Source organism: Balearica regulorum, chromosome 26, assembly GCF_011004875.1.
Source record: "Balearica regulorum gibbericeps isolate bBalReg1 chromosome 26, bBalReg1.pri, whole genome shotgun sequence".
NCBI classification, from domain to species: domain Eukaryota; kingdom Metazoa; phylum Chordata; class Aves; order Gruiformes; family Gruidae; genus Balearica; species Balearica regulorum.
In genome coordinates this window covers 389,764-406,867 of record NC_046209.1, presented here as the reverse complement: position 1 = coordinate 406,867, position 17,104 = coordinate 389,764, and the positions used below count along the sequence as shown (strand labels likewise).

Here is a 17,104-nt window from a genome sequence, read left to right as displayed (position 1 = left end):
AGCAATTGCACAAGGCAGCAACACCCAGAGAGGAGGAAGCAGGAGGGAGACACCTACCAGCACCCAGGCAGGCGCTCCAACTCCCCAGGGTTATTTAAGCACCCCCACCCTGAGCAGTCCCAGAGGAGGTGGCAGTGGCCTGCTCTGCACCAGCATGGTCATGGCTGGGCTGTTCATCCTCAGCCTGGGAGGCTCCGTCCTGCTCCCGGCACTGGCCTCAGCAGGTAACGGGAGAGATGGGGCTGAGAGGGCTGCGGGGCTGGTCCCTGCGGCCGGGGTGGGAGAGGGAGACCCTGGGCTGAAGCACCACAGTGCGGGGGAGGCTATGCCCTGCCATGCTCAGCCCTTCTCAGCCAGAGCTGGTGCTCGGCCGCTCCCTGACACTCGCTGGTAGTGCTGGGGTGCCTGGGACACACAGCCAGGAGCAGGACAGGTACAGGAAAGAGCCGTGTCCAGACACCCCGGCAGGCAGTGCCCACCTGCACCCACCCACCAGGTGCCCAAGGGAGCTGGATCATCGGGGGGAAGGCGGTGGCACCCCACTCCCGGCCCTTCATCGCCTCCATCCAGATGGACGGGCAGCACGTCTGTGGGGGCTTCCTGGTGTGGCCCAAGTGGGTGATGACAGCAGCCCACTGCCTCATTCCCAGGTGAGCCGTCCTCCCGCGCAGGGCACGCACCTCCCACCCCCCCCAGGCACACGGCATTATCCCTTCAAACAGATATCCCAATCCCAGGAGGTTACACACTCCTGGACCACCCCTCCCATCCATGCTCCCCCTGAGCCCACCTTGCTGGCCCCCGCGTTTCCCTCCCCGATCGCCCCGGCGGCACCAGCTCAGGGCCCCTCTGCTGCAGGCGCAACCCCTCGGTGCGCGTGGTGCTGGGCGCCCACAGGCTGGAGGAGCCCGAGGAGTCCCAGCAGGTCTTCAGCATCGCGGAGTCCATCGCCCACCCGCACTACAACCCCGGCTCGGTGGACAATGACATTCGCCTGCTCAGGGTGAGTCCTGTGTCCCCTGCTGCGGCAGCCGCCGGCCATCACGGACCTGCCCATGGGAGGTTGTGGGCACCCACCGCCCAGGAGGTGGGGTGCCCCATGGGGGGCAGGAGGGAAATAGGGTGCCCCATGGGGCATGGGGCGCAGGAGGGAGATGCCCATGCGGCCCTGAGCTGACACTAGATGTCAGTGCTTCTCCGGAGAAGTGGGACCACGCCGTGGAGTGTGATGGAGGCGGCCGAGGACACACCGACCTCGGCAGGGTCGGCAGCTCCATCCACTCCCAGGCAGCCAGTCTCTAGAGCAGACTGGGACCAGTGCAGAGGGGCTGGCGGGGGGGTGGCCAGCAGGGAGCTGGGGTGGGCGTGTGACGGGTGCAGGGAGTCAGGAGGAGTTGGGGGGCTCTGCCCCAGCAGCGAAGCCACTCACGCCCCCGGCTCCCTGCCCAGCTGAACAGGTCAGCCACGCTGAACAAGTACGTGAAGCGGATCCGCCTGCCCTCGCCGCACATCGACCTGAAGCCCGGCACCCTCTGCTACGTGATAGGCTGGGGGGATATCTCCAACTATGGCGACCGGCCCATCGAGCTGATGGAGACCGGCACCACCATCGTCAAACGGAGCCTTTGCCGAACGCTGTGGAGGGGCAAGGTCTCTCCCAACATGATGTGCGGGGCCAGCCGCAACGCCACGCTGCAGGGCGTCTGTGCGGTGAGTGCGCTCCCGGCCCTGTGCCACCCAGCCATCTCCCTCCAGGAGACCCGCTAGTCTCCCTCCCACCCCTTTGCTTTGCAGGGTGACTCCGGGGGACCCCTGATCTTCAAGGAGAAGGTTTACGGCATTGTCTCGTTCTCTGGGGAGAGATGTGGGGACCGCCGGTACCCTGACATCTACACCAAGATCTCCAACTACATCAGCTGGGTGCATTGCATCGTGCAAGGGCACTGCCATCAGAAGGGGCAGAAGAAGCCCTAACTGGGGCCGGGGGCAGGAGGGGGTCCCAGGGGCAGACGAGGCCGAGGTGTCCTGGCTGTCCGGCAGCACCCAGAAGGGGAGAAGAGGGCCAGGCCTCCCAGGTCCTCCCAGCCCTGGAGGAGGTTGGGAGCTGCTGCTCAGGGCTCCTCGACCCAGGGCAGGGCAGGAGACTGACTCTGCCTGTTGGTGAGGGGAGACACGTCTCCCAGGCTGGACAAGAAGCCCCGGCAGCTCACTCGACCTCTTGCACGGCAGCGTTTGCCTTCCTCAATAAAACCTCGGTTCCCAGACCTCTGTCCATTCACCTTCCCTCTACCCACCCTGCTCCCCCCCTTACAAGGGGGGCCACAGCCCGCAGCTCAGGGGCGGGCAGGAGACCCAGGGACCCTCACCCCCCACCAGCCCCAGCCCACCATAATCCTGCCCCAGGCACAAGATGGGGAGACTAAAACCAAACCTGAGATCCACCTGCCCTGGGAGACAGAAGAGCCAGGGTGGGGTTTCAGCCCCCTGTAATAGCCCGGTGGGCAGCGGAGCCTGGGAGGGCTGACTGGGGCCGATCCCCCGGCTGCTGCCCATCCCAATGGGGGCTGGTTTCTCCCAGCCTTCTCCTCTCCTGTCCTTTCCCTGCCACACCGTGACCCTCTCTCTGGCTGTCGCGCTGTTCCCCTTTGCGCTCCGGCCCCCAGCCAGACCCCTGGCTTGTCCTGGACTGGGGTGGATGGAGCAGGGGATACAGGAGGAAGGAGGGAAGCGCCAGTCCCCACTCAGGACCAGGCCCTGCCCCGAAGCACCCGGGATCCACATCCAGGCACTGCCACCCCACGGAGCATCCCCAGCAGCGCTGGAGCTGCCTTCCTGCCGGGGTAGGGCTCCCCATCCCGTCTTGTCTCGTCTCATCCCGTCCCACACTGCACCCTCCCCACCGCGCTACGAGACCCCCCAAACAGAGGAACCCCAGACACCTCCCGGGGGCAGATGGGCTCCCAGCCACCGGCAGAGCCCACGGGGATCCCGTCGGAGCCTCCCCCGCCTCTCTTCTGGAGGGAGTTGGGCGGCCGCAGGGGCCAGGGGTTGCCCCCGCCAGCCGAGGGCACATGTGCCGAGCTGCTGCCGGTCTCAGCTGAGACACGCACGCGGCATGTGGCTTTGCCCGGCGTCGCAGCTGTCTCCGGGGACCGACCCAGACATTCCCTGCTCCTGGTTGTTTGTTTTATCTGTAAATTGTTGGCACGCCGCGGTCGCGGGGCGCAGCCGCCCTCCCCGCCCGGGGGGGTCCCGCAGGAGGCTGCAGCCGACCGCAGCATCCGGCACCGGCCGTCGCGCCGCCCTCGAGGGGGGCTCTGCCGGGGAAGAAGGAAGGACGGGGCTAGGCCAGCACGCCGGGAGGTCCCCAGAAGGCACCCTCACCTCCGCGGTCCCCATGGTCCCCGCGCTGGGGACTTCAAGGGCTCTGGCTGCCCCATGCCCTCTGGTCGCAAATCCCTGCGGGGCTTTGCGTGGGGTCGAGGGGGGGGGGACACAGCCGCGCGCGTCAGTGGCCTTGGGGACAGCGGGGGACGCCCAGCCTCCGAGGAAGCCCTAAATCCCTGTGGGCTCCTGGCAGCGGCTTGCGTGGGGCAGACCCCCCCACGCACCCCCGGACGCTGGGGCAGGGCTGCCAGCCCCAGGGCTGCTGTGCACTGCCGGGAAGCCCGGAGAGCCAGCGCCTGTCCCAGCTTGTCCCAGACCACCCAAAAACCGGCGAGAAGGAGGCGCCTGACTCACGGCCGTGGTTTGGAAGCCGAAATCCTCCCCCCACCCCACCCCGTCGGGAGCTGCAGCCCGTGGCACCTCGGGGCCAAACCGGGGCAGGTGGAGGGAGAAGAGCCGCCTCGGGGTGGACGGCGCTGCGGCCAGGCTGCAGAGAAACCCAGGCCCCACATCGCATCCCTGGCGCCAGGGAAAGTCCTGGGCAGTGTTTTGGCAGCTCCTTTACACCCATCCCTAAAAGCAGGGAAGAGGACCGGGAGGGCATCGCTGAGCTGGGCAGGTGGAGAAGGGCTGCAGGACAGTCCCCGCTGCGCCCACCCTGGGTTGGGATGCCGCTGCGCGGGTTCAAACCAGGCTGCAGCCTGGGCCGGATCCTGTGTGATGCTCAGCATCCTCCCAGACCACAGGGAGGGCTGAGGGCACTGGGCGCCGGCCAGGAGAGGTGGTCTTGTTCCCCCTCCCCACTTCTCGGTGCCTCAGTTTCCCCCATGTAAATCCCTCCAGGCCTGGGGGGGGCGGGGTTTGAGGGGTCTCTGTTGGAGCTGGCCTGGCCCCATGAGCTCCCCGCTGCTGTCAGAGCCGTGCTGGAGGTCCCGAGCCAGGCACGGCTGGGGAGGGCTCGACCCAGGCTTGGCTCGGCGGGGTCCAGGGGCTGCGCCATGCCTGCCCCCCGCACAGGGAACGCGGCCGGGGGGAACCGGCGGCGGCTCCCGTTGAGCTCAGAGCGCCAGGCCGCAGGCTGCCGCCGCTGGGGAAGCATCGCACATCGGGACCCAATTAATGGCAGGAATTGTTTTGTGAAATACCAAACCCTCATGGCACGGCCTGATATTGAGAACAGATTTATCTGCGTTGCTGGTCGCTCTTCCCCGCTCTCCCCTTTCCTCCCACTGCAGAGAACGGCCTCGGCCAGGCTGGAAAAGCCCCAACACCGAGCTGAAGCAGAGCCCAGGAGCGGGGCCGAGCTCCTCACCTGCTGCCGGGGGGGGGCTCTCCCACCCCCAGTGCCCCCCACGTCCCTCTGCCCACGCCCGCCTCGACGCCCCGGGGTGGCACAGCTCCACGGGAAAGGGCCCTGGGGGACGCAGCCGTCCCCTGCGGCCCCAGAACACGGTGAACAAAACCGAACCCGCCGCACCAACTTTTTTTTTTTTTTTTTAATTATAATCCAAATTGTAACACAGCCATAAAAATGCCCCTAACAATACCAAATAGGAAATGTGTATGTTCCCATAGCGTCTGCCTCAGGAATCAGAACGCGATCATACAAAAATAGAAAATAGGGTATTTATATATATATAATATATATGATATTTATATAAAGGCGATAGCTTCTCAGTGTCAGAGATGAGATGGTATTTACACAGGTGACAACACACAAAATGAGAGAAGTAAAAATAAATACAGACGGTGTCAACGGAGCAGAGGGTGCAGCCGGCGGGGGCTCTACGGCTGAGGGGGGGCCAGGCTGGGGGTCCCCGGGAGGGCAGCGCCATGACCCCTCTCCTGTCACCCTCCGCCAAGCCGTGCTCCCCACGGCCACCCAACCCCACATCCCCACGGTGGCTCTGCCATCCCAGGGCACCGCACGGCTGCTTCGCCCAGCACCGGCCCTGGAAATGCCTCTGGGGGCCGCGGACACCCCCCCGCCCCAGGCTGCTTTCAAAGTGGTTTTGGCAGGGAGGGCTGGAGAAGGCTCTGGGCCGGCTGGGCCCCGGGGGCGACGGGCTCTGGGCAGGGACGCCCGCAGCAGCGGCGGGCTCGGCGGGCCTGGGGGGACGGTTCGGCCCCCAGTCAGGGCTGCCATGGCCCACGGTGGGCACCAGCCCTCGGGGCGCCAGAGTCCCCTCTGAAGATGGGTAGGAGCCTGGTCTGAATGGGCCCGGGAAAACCTAAACTAAAATCTGTTTTAACATACACATGCCAAAACTTTAGGAGAAAATAGCACATTTTTTTTTTTTAATATATATATAAAAATATTTATCTATCTATCTCCAATCTGATGCAGCAGCATGCTGCCTTTCCTGCTGCTGGCAGCTGGGGCTGAGCCCCGCCGGGGAAGGCGAAAGCGCAGATTCCCTTTAGACCTCGAGGTCCCGGCCAGAAACGTCAGCAGAGTACCGAGAATTCAATCCAAAAATAAATAGGCCCAGGGCTGCCGGCCAAGGACACGTGGGGAGGCCCAACACGCGACAGCACGGACGCCCCCTCAGCGCCGCGCCGGCCGCGAGGAAGGGCTGTACAAACCCAGGAGCGGGTGCCCGATGGCCGAGAGCTCTGCCAGGCACCGGAGCATCCCCAGGGCAGCTCGGCATCACTCCGGCCACGCAGGCTGGGAGCCCCTTCCCCTGCTCCCCGGCCAGCAGGACCAAGAATCGGGCCCCCTGCGACTGCATAACATACACAGGTATAAATAAGGATCTTTTTATCTTAATAAATATCAGGTATATGGTTTGTACAATATACACATAATGCCCCTGTCTCCTGGGTCCGGCCTCGCGGCGAGGGAGGATTCACACGTAGTTCTCTTCCGCGTTGTCCGTCTCCGAGGAGAATTTGGCTGCGGCTGAAAAGAGCAGGAGAGGGAGAGAAGCGGTGAGGGGGGTGCGAGGGGCGGCCGGGGGCTGAGGTCCAACCCTGTTCCCTGCTGCCGCTCACCCCCGGCCCACCCCGCTCACCCGAGCAGCTCCCGTAGTGGCGCACGCCGATGGAGCGGCCGCGGTGGCAGGTGGCCCGCCGGAGGTGGCACGCCGAAGGGTAGGTGACGTTGTTGTTGCCACAGAGGGCATGGTCCAGGCTGGTGGGCTCGGGGCAGGGAGCCGTCCGGCACATCACGCAGTGGGCGCTGCCCGTCTGGTCCACCACGCAGGTGTGCGTGCCGGGACACACCACGCTGGAGCAGGACTCTGCAGGGGAAACACACGTGGCCACGGCTGAGCCGGGAACAGCCATACTCCTCCCGTGGCTCCTCCGACCCAGGCAGGCAGCAGGCATCGTCCCAGGGAATTCCGGGCAGCTCAGGCCCTCTCCTGCTACCGGGGGACGGAGTAGAGCCGGGGGCTGGAGAGTCCGAGGACAGGAGCTGGCAGGGGTTGACGTCCAAGGGACCGTGTGGCCCCGCAGCCCTTGGGCACGTTCCTGGCCGGAGCGTCACCGCACGCGGGGGAGCTGACATCTGGCTGCAGAGCCCGAGCGTGTGGGGCTGAGCCCGGCTTGGCGCGGTGGGACCTGGCTGCAGCGAGCGGCCCCACGCAGGTGCCTTGGCAGGAGGAGCAGCGGCCGCTCCGGGCCAGTCTGGCAGCCACCACGCCACGCGCCCCGGCGAGAGGGGAAGGGCAGGGTCACCCTGGACACAGCTCAGTCCTGCGAGCGAAGGCGTGCGGGGGCGGCGGGAGCCTGCGGGGACAGGATCAGGCCCTGTGCAGAGCTCTGCCAGGCTGGTGCAGAGCGGTGGCTGGTGCACCCCCTCCATCCTGCAGCAAAACGCCAGGATCTGCACAGCCTGCTGCCCCCGCGGCACCTCCCGCCCCGGCACAACCTCACGGCAGCGGCGGGACCCACAGTACTCCCCAGACGCCGTAAACACTTAGCTACGCCATCCCTCCGCCTTCCTCTCTTTCCCTGCCGTATTGGAAGGAGATTTGGCATCTGCAACTCCCAGCTCGCAACTCACATTTCTTGCCCCACATTTCCCTGTGCAGTCCAGAGCTCGACAGGCAAAGCATTTCAGAGAGGAGGGCTGGCAAAAATAATCATAATAATTCTGACAGTTCTTGGCAGGGCAAGGAGGATTGCTGTTCTCTTTAACAAAACAACAAAAAAAGGGGCTTGATATCTGTAAGTGACATTTTACGGACTGTTATTCCCCAGCCCGCGGCGAGGCTCAGCCCCCGTGGCACTGACAGGCTGCGCTGGCATCACGGGCGGCTCCGCTGCTGTGTCCCACCGGGGTGGCTGGGCCAGGGCCCTGGGTGGCCAATGGCCGCTAGCCAGGTGGTTGCCCGCTTGAAGTGCGGTGAGGGTGACACTGAGGGACATGGAGCAAGGCCCCCCCACCAGGCAGAGCCCCACGTTCTGCAGGCGAAGCCCTATGCCGGGACAGACCTTCCCTCCCCCGGCACAGCCAGAGCCAGGCACCGGCTACAAACCCTCTGTGCTGGTGGAGGACGTGCCCAGCCGTGCCAGCACGACGCAGCAGGGCGACCCTTCCTCTCCGCACCAGAGCGGCTCGCGGTGTGCCAGGAGAGCTGGCAAGCACGTGGGCCCAGGGACCCGCGCTGCCATTCACGTGGGCGCAGCCTGGACCGGTCCCACACCGAGCTGGGACACGAGAGCCACAGGGGATGGGAACGGGACAGGATGGGGACGGGATGAAACAGGGTGGGGACGTGACCAGACCTACTTTTGCATTTGCCCTGGTACATCACTTCCAGGTCAGGGTGGTCTCTGCACTTGGCCGTCAGCAGGTCGCACTCGTCTCGGTAGGTGTAGCCGTCGGAGCCGCAGACCTGCAGCTTGCGGGGCAGGCTGGAGCAGTCAGGGGCGCAGGCGCACTGGGGACGCCCATGCTTCATCTTGCAGACCTTGTCGGGGCCGCACACCACCCCCTCGCAGCTCTCTGGGGACGGAGGGGAGCAGCACGTGAGGATGTGGCGCTGGCCGCCCCCCCCCCCCCCCCATCCCAGCCCCACGACCACACCGGGTGGCACTGACTGGGACGGCATCAGCCCTCGGGGTGCCGAATCCGGGGGTCACAACACACACGCCGATGCCGAGCTGCCCTGAGCAGCATCTGGATCTGCTCAGCTCCGCCAAGGAGCAGGTCGTTGGCTGGAGCTCCACGCGATCATCCAGCAACTCGCCCCAGCCAGAGCCCCGGCCCTCCGCTCAGCACCAGCTAACTCATTTCTATGTATTTATTTTTTGGAAGGAGACATTTCTTTTTCTTGTGCAATGGAAAAATCTATCTCTGCAAGGCCCCAGCTCCTCCAGAAGGAACTGGGCTTCGCAAGTTGTCTGGGCAATCAAGAACGCCGCTTCCACCAGACAATACCCAGCCCTGTTTTGCTCCAGGCCTCCGTGACTTGAACACAAGAGCGGGACGCAGCAGCGAGTGCAGATCCCCAGACAGGCGGCCGCTTTGTCCCCCGGGATGCCTCCCGGCCAGCACGGGGGCCGGGTTCAGAGGGTCCCGCCAGCGCCCAGCGCTGCCCCGGGGCCGTGCCCACGCCAGCAGGGAGGGAGAGGGGCCACCGGCTCCGAGCACGGGCCCGTCCCAGATGCCCATGCCTCCGTGGGGGGAGGCAGAGGGGCCAGTGGCAAGGGACGGGGCTCTGGCTGGAGTGGCTGGAAGCCCCTTGTTCCCCCACAAAGCACACACACAGCCCTCACCCCAAAGGGACCCTTTGCCCCCCACCCAGGAAAGGGGACATGCTGGGAGTTGCAGGGACCCATCAGCACCCACGGGTGGGGAAGGAAGGTGGGCAGGACTGAGAAACTTCCCAGGACAGGGATTCACCCCCAGGCAGGAGGGATTCCCAAAGACAGGGTGTGTGCTGGGAGCTGTTGGGAGGTAGAGGGGGATTTCCCTGTGGGAGAGGGTCACCACAGGAGACAGTGACCGGGGAGAGGAAGAAGGGGAAATTCCCCATCTGCTTGGCCCAGCCCTCCTCAGGGGAAATTCCCTGGTGGGAAACAGTTTCCCTTTTTGCTCCCTGATTTCTATAGCTGGAGCCTGTCCAAGGAAAGGGGACAGGGGCAGGCAGAGCCCCAGCAGCATCTCTGCTGAAAGCCACGAGGACGAGATCCCAGGACAGAGGGGCATGGCCCCACGCCCCACGGCTGCGGGATCAAGCGAGACCCTCGCCACCTTCTGCTCCAGGATGCTGCCGCCAGCGCGGCGGGGTCTGGCTGTCTGGATCTGTCTCAGCGAGGGAAGGAGGTGGCTGGACCATCCACCCGTGACCCCGACCCCACAGCCCAGCTCTCCCCTCCTGCACCAGGTCCCCAGAGGGGACACTGTGTCCCCAGCAGCTGGGGCCAGGAATTTCATCCCACCACCAGAGACCCATTGCAGAGCCCCCGGGGTCTGGCCAGCACCTTCCCGAGGGGCTTGGCCGCCCCGGCTGCTGGCGCAGGGCTGGTGGCTGCAGCCCACTTTATCCTGGAGTAACCTCTCCTGGCCCCACGAGCCCGGGGAGCAGGAGTGCAGCTCATCTCATCCGCCCCTTTTCCAAGGCCTCCGGCTCGCTGGAGCCCGGTGGGGAGCAGCACCAGCTCCATCTGGATGGGACAGGCAGGGGCTTTCTGAAGGGTGGGGAGTTGCGGTGTACGTGCTGGCCAGGCTCTCCAGCCGTTTCAGCAAAGGTCCTGCTCCCAGACCCTGATGATCCCCAGGAGCCGCAGCCCCTGATGTGGTCTGCGGCTGCCGGCAGCCCCCCCGTGTCCCCCAGCCTCCCCACAGAGGTAAGGGCAGACCCCTGGGACGAGGGCTATCTGTCCCCACTGTGCTCTGCCCTGGGCACGGGGGAGCTGTGCTCCCCAACCAACCCCTGGAGAAGCTGGGTGCTCCCGGCACCCGCCGAGCGGGACCAGCCTGCCCAGCCGCCACGGGGCCGAGCCCATGGTGGCAGATGGGGCAGAAAGCCAGGGCCAGGATCCTGGTGTAACCCCAAGCCACACCAGGGTGAGACAGAGGAGCAGCCAGGGTGGCAGCATCCGGGGGTGCAGAGGGGCTGGAAAAAGCAGTTTTGTTGAGAATCCTTTTTTTCCTCCTTTAAGCCAATAATGACATGACCTTTCAAAGACCTGCTCCTGCCTACTGCGGTCAGCAGGTCCTCAAGCATGTTCTCACACGGCCACGCAAGTGCGACTAGGGGATCTATGCCTCCGGCACACGCCAAAACATCTGGCGGGGCTGGAACTCACAGCTGGAGAGTTTCCACTTCTGGAACTGCCCATTACATAAAGCCATTTCACACACATGCTGGGAGGAGGAAGGGGGAGCAGAGGGGAAGAAATAGATCTTTTTTCCTTAAAAAAAAAGGTCTTAAGAAGTTTGCCTCTGAGCAGACCTGGCAAGGGCGGGGGTGGGAGGCCCCAGCCACAGCAGAGTTAAACTGGGAACTGGGAGTCCCAGCTCGGCTCCTTGCACTCAGATTGCCCAGCCAAGAGTCAGGTCACGCATCCCGCTCCGCAGGGGGAACAACAAAAATACACACAAAATGAGAGCTGACGGGGGATGAAGGCTGTCCCTGGCCCCGTGACAGCACCCGTCCTGGAGCTGCAGGAGCACAGGGTCAGCGGTCCCCAGGGTCCCTGTGCTGTCCCAGACAGCCCAGGAGGGCACGGGAGAGCCCTGCCTAACGAGGGGCAGCCCAGCTCCATCGCTGCTGCTTCACCTGGAGCTGCCGGCTCCGAGCATCCTCCCCAGGGCTCCGAGCATCCTCCCTGATCAGAGCTCAGCCCCGCAGCAGCCCACTCGCCCCACGGCCACGCTTACCTTTGCAGGGGTGGCAGGTCACCAGCCCCAGGAAGCCCAGCAGGCTGATCTTGTTGCCGGGGTAGGTGTAATTAGACCAGGCCACATCCACATTGCCGTTGGCACAGCATTCCTCCCACGTCACGCCTGTCTTCAGGATCATGGTGCACTTGGCCTCCTTCCCCTGCTGCAGCCAGCAGATCCCACCTGCAGGGAGGGCAGAGGCTGAGGGGTCCCCACTGCTCCAGGCAGAGAAACCCCGGCCGTGGCCAGGCTGCCTGCGGGGCAGAGGCATGGGGACCGCACCGGTGTCTGGGAAGGGCCAGGGTGGGATGAGTTCGGGAACCTAAAGATGCTTCGTGCTGGCTCCCATCTCTCCTGTGGCACAGGGCTGTCCCAGAGCAGGCGTCCCCGTGGGCCCCCGGCACAGTGTGGCAGCTCCGTGCCCTCACTGCTGCCCCAACGCCCTGGGCTGCTGGCAGCCCGGCTCTGCTGGCCAACAGGCTCCTACCCAGCACTGGGATCGCAGGGTTATCCCAGTTATCCCAGCACTTGCAACTGATGCTCTGGGAGATGCCCAGCTAGCGAGCCAGGATGTGGGCTTGAAGCTCACCCCCTTGCCCTGCCCTGCCTGCATCCTGCCTGACCCCACAGAGGGGAGGCTCCAGCCCCCCCCACCTCCCAGCAGACACCCAACACGGGGCTGATGGACGCCTGCGCTGTGAGGGCTGCATCCCTCGGCGTGTGCCAGCAGCCCCAGAGGGATGGGGACTGTCCTCGCAGTGGGGGGGGGGCCCGACACCCACCGTCTTTGGAAGGAGCAGCCCAGCCACCAGCTGGGGAACAGGGCACTTGACACAGCCCTTGGGATGGGGCCAGCCAAGCAGCATTGGATCCCTCTGAGTCAAAAGCCTGTTTGTTCCTTCACCCCACCAGCAAATCAGTTATTTTTTTTTTTTTTGTGAGTGATTCCTTTGCAATTTCCGCCTCTGCAAACCAGCCTCTTCTGACGCTTATTTGGGTTTATGCTCTCATTAGCTGCGTTTGAGGTTTGTTAAACAGCTAAAGATGTGAGGGAGGGATGGGGGAAGGGACAGATCCTGTCAGTGCTGGGCTGGTGTCGCTCCCCTCCAAAGCGGGGATTCACCCAGCCCCACAGCAGAGTCAGCACCCACCTTGGACCCCAGGTGTCCCCCCCCCCCCACTCCCTCCCATGCACCCGATTTTGGTTCGGCCATAAGCACGTGGGGCTCCTGGCCTGGCTGGAGCCAGCGACAGCTCTGTGGGGCAGCTGTAGATGGAGCAAACCCCGGGGCTGCGGGAACCAGTGGAAGCATCAGCTGCACCAACACACCTCTGCCATCGGTGGGTTTATCCTCCATGGATTTCTCCAATTATTCTTTCAAGCTCATTTTTCCTTTACAACACTCCGTGGCCCCAAACTCCCCACAGTATCGAGCTCCCTGGGAGCAGAGTCCTGGCTTTGGACCGTGCTCGCCCCACAACTGCTCCCCACGGGCACAGCCTTGTGCAGAACAATCCCACCCGCAACGGGACAGATCCACGCACCCCTGGCCAGCGGGGCACCCGCCACCTCCTGAGCCCCGCCGGGATACTGACAAAAGATGTGCCTCAGGCAGGGGGGATGGAGCCCACCCACCCTGCGAGAGGAGCCAGGTGGCTGCGGGAAGGAGGGGGCCAGCACGGGGCTTTCAGGGTGCCCCATCCTCGGTGCCTCAGCCACGAGGGTGCAGCATTCCCGGGCTCTGGACAAGGGACACAGCACGTCCCTGCCTGGGGCCTTCCAGCACTTGTACTCGACCCTGCGAGGCAGCAAGTAGAAATCCCGCAGGCTGGGATGATGCCAAACGTGATCCCAGGGGCTGCAGCAGCGTGAGGGGCCTCACGGGAGCCTCCCCCGTCCTTTGGGGCATCCTGACCTGCTGTTATCTGGGGAGCACAGCGCCTGCCCACGCTGGCAGGGACCAATGGGGACAAATGGGACCGTGTGAGGGGGAAGATGGAAACTCCAGCACCGCTGCAGGAGGGCCAACACTGGAAGTAGTGGCCACAGCTCCGCAGCGCTGGGAAGGGGCTGCTGGAGCCCTGGACCAGGGTCCCAGCCAGCCTGGGTGCCGGGAGGGCTTCCCCACGAGGAAGCAGCTACCAAAGAGCTTGGACGCCTCCCAAGCACCCACAAGAGCTGCCAGCACCGTCAGCCGAACCGGGAGGGGTTCAAGCTGCAAACTCCACACCCAGATCATGAACCGGCTGCCGTTCCCAGTTCTTCCTACCCTGCTCTCAAAGCTCTCCTGCCCCCCAGCCTGGGGAGAGGGCCCCCCTCCCAGGAACCCACCCTGGGACCAACGCGGGGTGCTGGCAGGGCCGGCCGGGCTGTTGCCCCGGTCACCCCCATCCCAGGGCACACAGGGGTGCGGGGTCAGGCACCAGCACTGCCGCAATACGGGACGTGGCAGCAGGGCCGTGCGGGACCCCCGGGCTGCCGCAGCCCCGGGACTGAACCTAACGGAGACGGCGGCCTCCGGGGAGGGACAGCCAGGGGACAGGGGCCACCTGAGCGGCACTGCCGGGCACCGCTCTGCCGCCTGGCACCCCAGCGCCTCTCGGTAAAACGGGTTTCTGCCGCCGAGAGCCCAGCCCCACAGCCCGCACTCACCCACCCGGGGCGGCGGCTGCCGGGAGGGACGGGATGGGGGGGGGGGGGGGGGGAGCGCATAACGGCGCCGGGACGGAGCGGGGGGGGGTGGCGCAAGCCGGTAACCCGGGGCCGGGCCGCCCCTGTCCCGAGCACCTGCCGGCGGGGCCGGGCCGGGGAGCGGCGGCACCGACGGCCCGGGGCGACGGGCGGAGCGGGCGGGCGGGAGCGGCTGTCCCGGTGCCCCCGGCGTGGTGGTGCCGCCTCCTTCCCCCCCCCCCGCTCCCGCCGGGACCCCCGCCGCTCCGGGCGGCACTTACCGTGCGCGGCGACGGGGCTGCAGAGGGCGAGCAGGCAGAGCGCCAGCCGCAGCGGCATGGCCGGGCCGGGGCGGCGGGACGGGCCGGGACGGGGCCGGGACGCGCCGGCGACCTGTTGCCTGTGAGGCGGCGGCGGGGCCGGCGGCGCTATAAAGCGGCGGGGCGGCGTGAATCACCGGGCGGGGCGGCGGCGGGGGGGGCCGCGGCCGGGGGCGGGGGCAGCGGGGCGGGGGTGGAAGTTGGGGGGCAAGGGGGGGGGGGGGGGTTGATGGGATTGGCGGGGGGCGAGGGGGGGGAAGCGAGGGTGGAAATTGGGGGGTGAGGGGATGGGGGCTGAGAATTGGGGGGGGGCGAGGGGGGGGAAGCGAGGGTGGAAATTGGGGGGGGAGGTGGGGGTGGGTGCGGGGGTGTCGGTGAGAGAGCGGGGGGGGGGGCGGCGAGGGTCTGCTCATCAGCTCCTGCGGGTGCCTGGTGGGCGAGGGTGGGGGGTGTCGGGATGTGTCCGCGTGTCCCCCAGACCGAGCGGGGGCTGGCACCCCCTGGCCGGAGTGCGCTGGGAGAGGGGAGATGGGGAGGGGAGGGTTTGGGGGCGACCCCCGTGCTCGGGGTGCGGAGGTGGCGGAGCCCAGCAGCGGAGCAAGGGTCGGGGCAGAGAGAGCAGAGATGTGTCCCGGGATACCCCGCTGGGGCCTGGGTGCTGCCCCCCTGCCCGACCCTGTCCCTTCCGCACGCCGCTCCTTCCCCACCCACCCATCCTCGCATGAACCCTCTGTCTGCCTCCTCCCACCCTCCTCCTCCTCCCCGCAGTAGCCCCGTCTGGCAGCAGAGTTACGGTAAGGTCTGTGTCATGTGGCTCCTTTCATCTTTGCTTCCTAAACACCAGCGCAGCTCCGTCGGCAGCCCAGCATCACCCACACTGCGCCGGTAGGGAAACTGAGGCACCGCTGGGTCCCGCTGCCTTGAGCCGTGTGAGCCCTCGTCTGGGTGAGCCATACGAGGTGAAGAGAAGAAGAGCTGGGGGGATGTACCCCCCATGGCACACTCTGTCACTGTCCTCCCCACATGTCTCTATTGCCACTAGGGCTCCTCCGTCCTGGCTCCCGAACATGTGCCGGACCCTGCATGGCCTGGCCTGGCCTGGGGAACCACAGCTGTGCCAGCACTGCCAGGCTTCGGGGGGTTCCCGGTAGGACGGGGACAGGCAGGGGGGCTGCGGAGCCCAGGGGAAAGGTGAGTCCGGCTCCCCGACTTTGCCTGGCCTCGCTCCCTGCTCAGTGCCACCGTACAGAGATCGCCCACCCGCCTGCAAGTGGGGTTAGAGCACGGTCAGGTCCCCCTACCTGTCACCCCGCTCCCCGGGCAGAGCGCTGGGGACACGGGGCTCTCTGCCTGTCCCCGTCCTCCCGCTGTAGCCCAGGGGCCTTCCCCAGCCCCGTGAATTTCTGTGTCTGCGTCCCGGCCGTGCAGCTGAGGAACATTTCACCCTTTGCACTGGCCTCAGCTGAGGTCATGTTTTCAGCAGAACTGAGCTGGGCTCTTTCAGGAGAGGGGCCCCGGCCGGAGGGCCCGGGGGACCTTGCACCACCCCTCCGGCCCAGCAGCAGCCTCCTCGCTCCGAGCCGGTGCCAGCACAGCATGAGCAGCTCAATTTGGCGCGGGATGGGGCTGGATGCAGCTTTGGTCCAGTGAGAGATGGAGCAGCCCCGGTCCCACGTCAAGGGGGGAACAGGGTGCGATGCCAGCAGCCAGCGCAGGCAGAGCGGTTGTACCCGCTGGTACCGCCACGTCCCTGTCCCTCCCTCTGTCCTAAGGACGGGTCCCAGGGAAGGGCAGCGGGCTGGCCCTCCACTAAGGCGGATCTTCCTCCTCTTCCCCCCATATAGCCCCTTGCACCCCAGGGAGGGGACGGGAATGGGGAGGGCTGGGGTTTTACCCCAGGTGGCACTGGTGTAAACCGTAGGGCCAGGTACCTCTGGACAGCGTCTGTATGGGGCAGGGAGCCCCACCACGAGGGCCAGCGAAGGGTCTGCTGTCCTGGGGAGGAAGGACGGAGCCGGCAGCCCCCGGCTGCGCGGGCTCCTGGTGTGCTGCTGGCCCGGGGCTGGGCAGCGCCGATCCCTTCCCCGTCCCTGTCCCTGTTCCCGGCCAGCGTGACCCCGGGCTCGCTCTGTCGGCCTTGGAGCAATTGCCCATGTAAGGGCAGAGGGCCGGGGAGCCAAATCCCTGAGCTGGATTTCAATGAGCGAGCGGGTGGTGATGCACTCGCTCACATGCTCCAGGATGCAATAGGAGCTTGTGGAGGCCAGGAAGGGATTTTCCCTGGCTGCGAGCAGCAGCGTTGCACAACCAGCCGGCTCTGGCAGGGAAGGGGTCGGACCTCGCTCCGGAGCAGCAGGCGCTGCCGCATCTGGAAGGGAGCAGCCGGGCTCCCGCTCCGCCTGACGTGGGGCAGGAGGAGCCTGGAGGCCTGGAGGGAAGCGGATCAGGCTCCTTCCCCTGAGCCGGCGTGACTCGGCGCTGCCTCGAGAAGGCTTGCTGGTGCCCAGGGGCTCGGAGCCCTGCCGAGGCCGCCCTGCTCCCAGCAAAGCTGTGCCAGGGGCTCTGCTCGCCCCCTGCCCCGGCTTTGGCTCCGGAGCCCTGGGAAGCGCCGTCCCGCCGTGGGCAGGGAAGCGACTTGCCCGCGGTCACGCCTCAGGCGGGGGCCAAGGCTGCTTCTCAAGCAAAGCTGGGAGCAAAACTCCACCAACCAGTCTGCCGCGCGCGGGACGACGCTGCCGCCCCGCTCCCCTGCGCTCCCACGAACGGCCCGGGCGGTAACTGAGCCCCAGCAGCACCCGCAGAGCGAGGGGGAGAGGAACCGGGCTGGGAACCGCCGAGAAACCAGCCCTGCCCCGGCAGCGGCACCGGAGGAGAATCAAAGGA

General features: G+C 66.1%; 2 protein-coding genes across 2 annotated transcripts; one reads left to right on the top strand and one right to left on the bottom strand.

Annotated features, from left to right (window-relative positions):
- The first annotated feature begins 96 nt into the window (after window positions 1-96).
- On the top strand, window positions 97-2,262 carry PRSS57 (serine protease 57). The gene is made up of 5 exons (XM_075736318.1): window positions 97-224; window positions 497-650; window positions 859-1,003; window positions 1,450-1,710; window positions 1,795-2,262. Exons 1-5 carry the CDS (start codon window positions 155-157, stop codon window positions 1,972-1,974), a joined length of 810 nt encoding a protein of 269 aa, XP_075592433.1. The 5' UTR covers window positions 97-154; the 3' UTR covers window positions 1,975-2,262.
- Window positions 2,263-5,656: 3,394 nt separating this feature from the next.
- FSTL3 (follistatin like 3) lies at window positions 5,657-14,339 on the bottom strand. Its single transcript, XM_075776510.1, has 5 exons — window positions 14,183-14,339; window positions 11,228-11,413; window positions 8,129-8,344; window positions 6,405-6,632; window positions 5,657-6,292 (listed from the first exon to the last, which is right to left on the bottom strand). Exons 1-5 carry the CDS (start codon window positions 14,238-14,240, stop codon window positions 6,240-6,242), a joined length of 741 nt encoding a protein of 246 aa, XP_075632625.1. The 5' UTR covers window positions 14,241-14,339; the 3' UTR covers window positions 5,657-6,239.
- Between the last annotated feature and the right edge of the window lie 2,765 nt (window positions 14,340-17,104).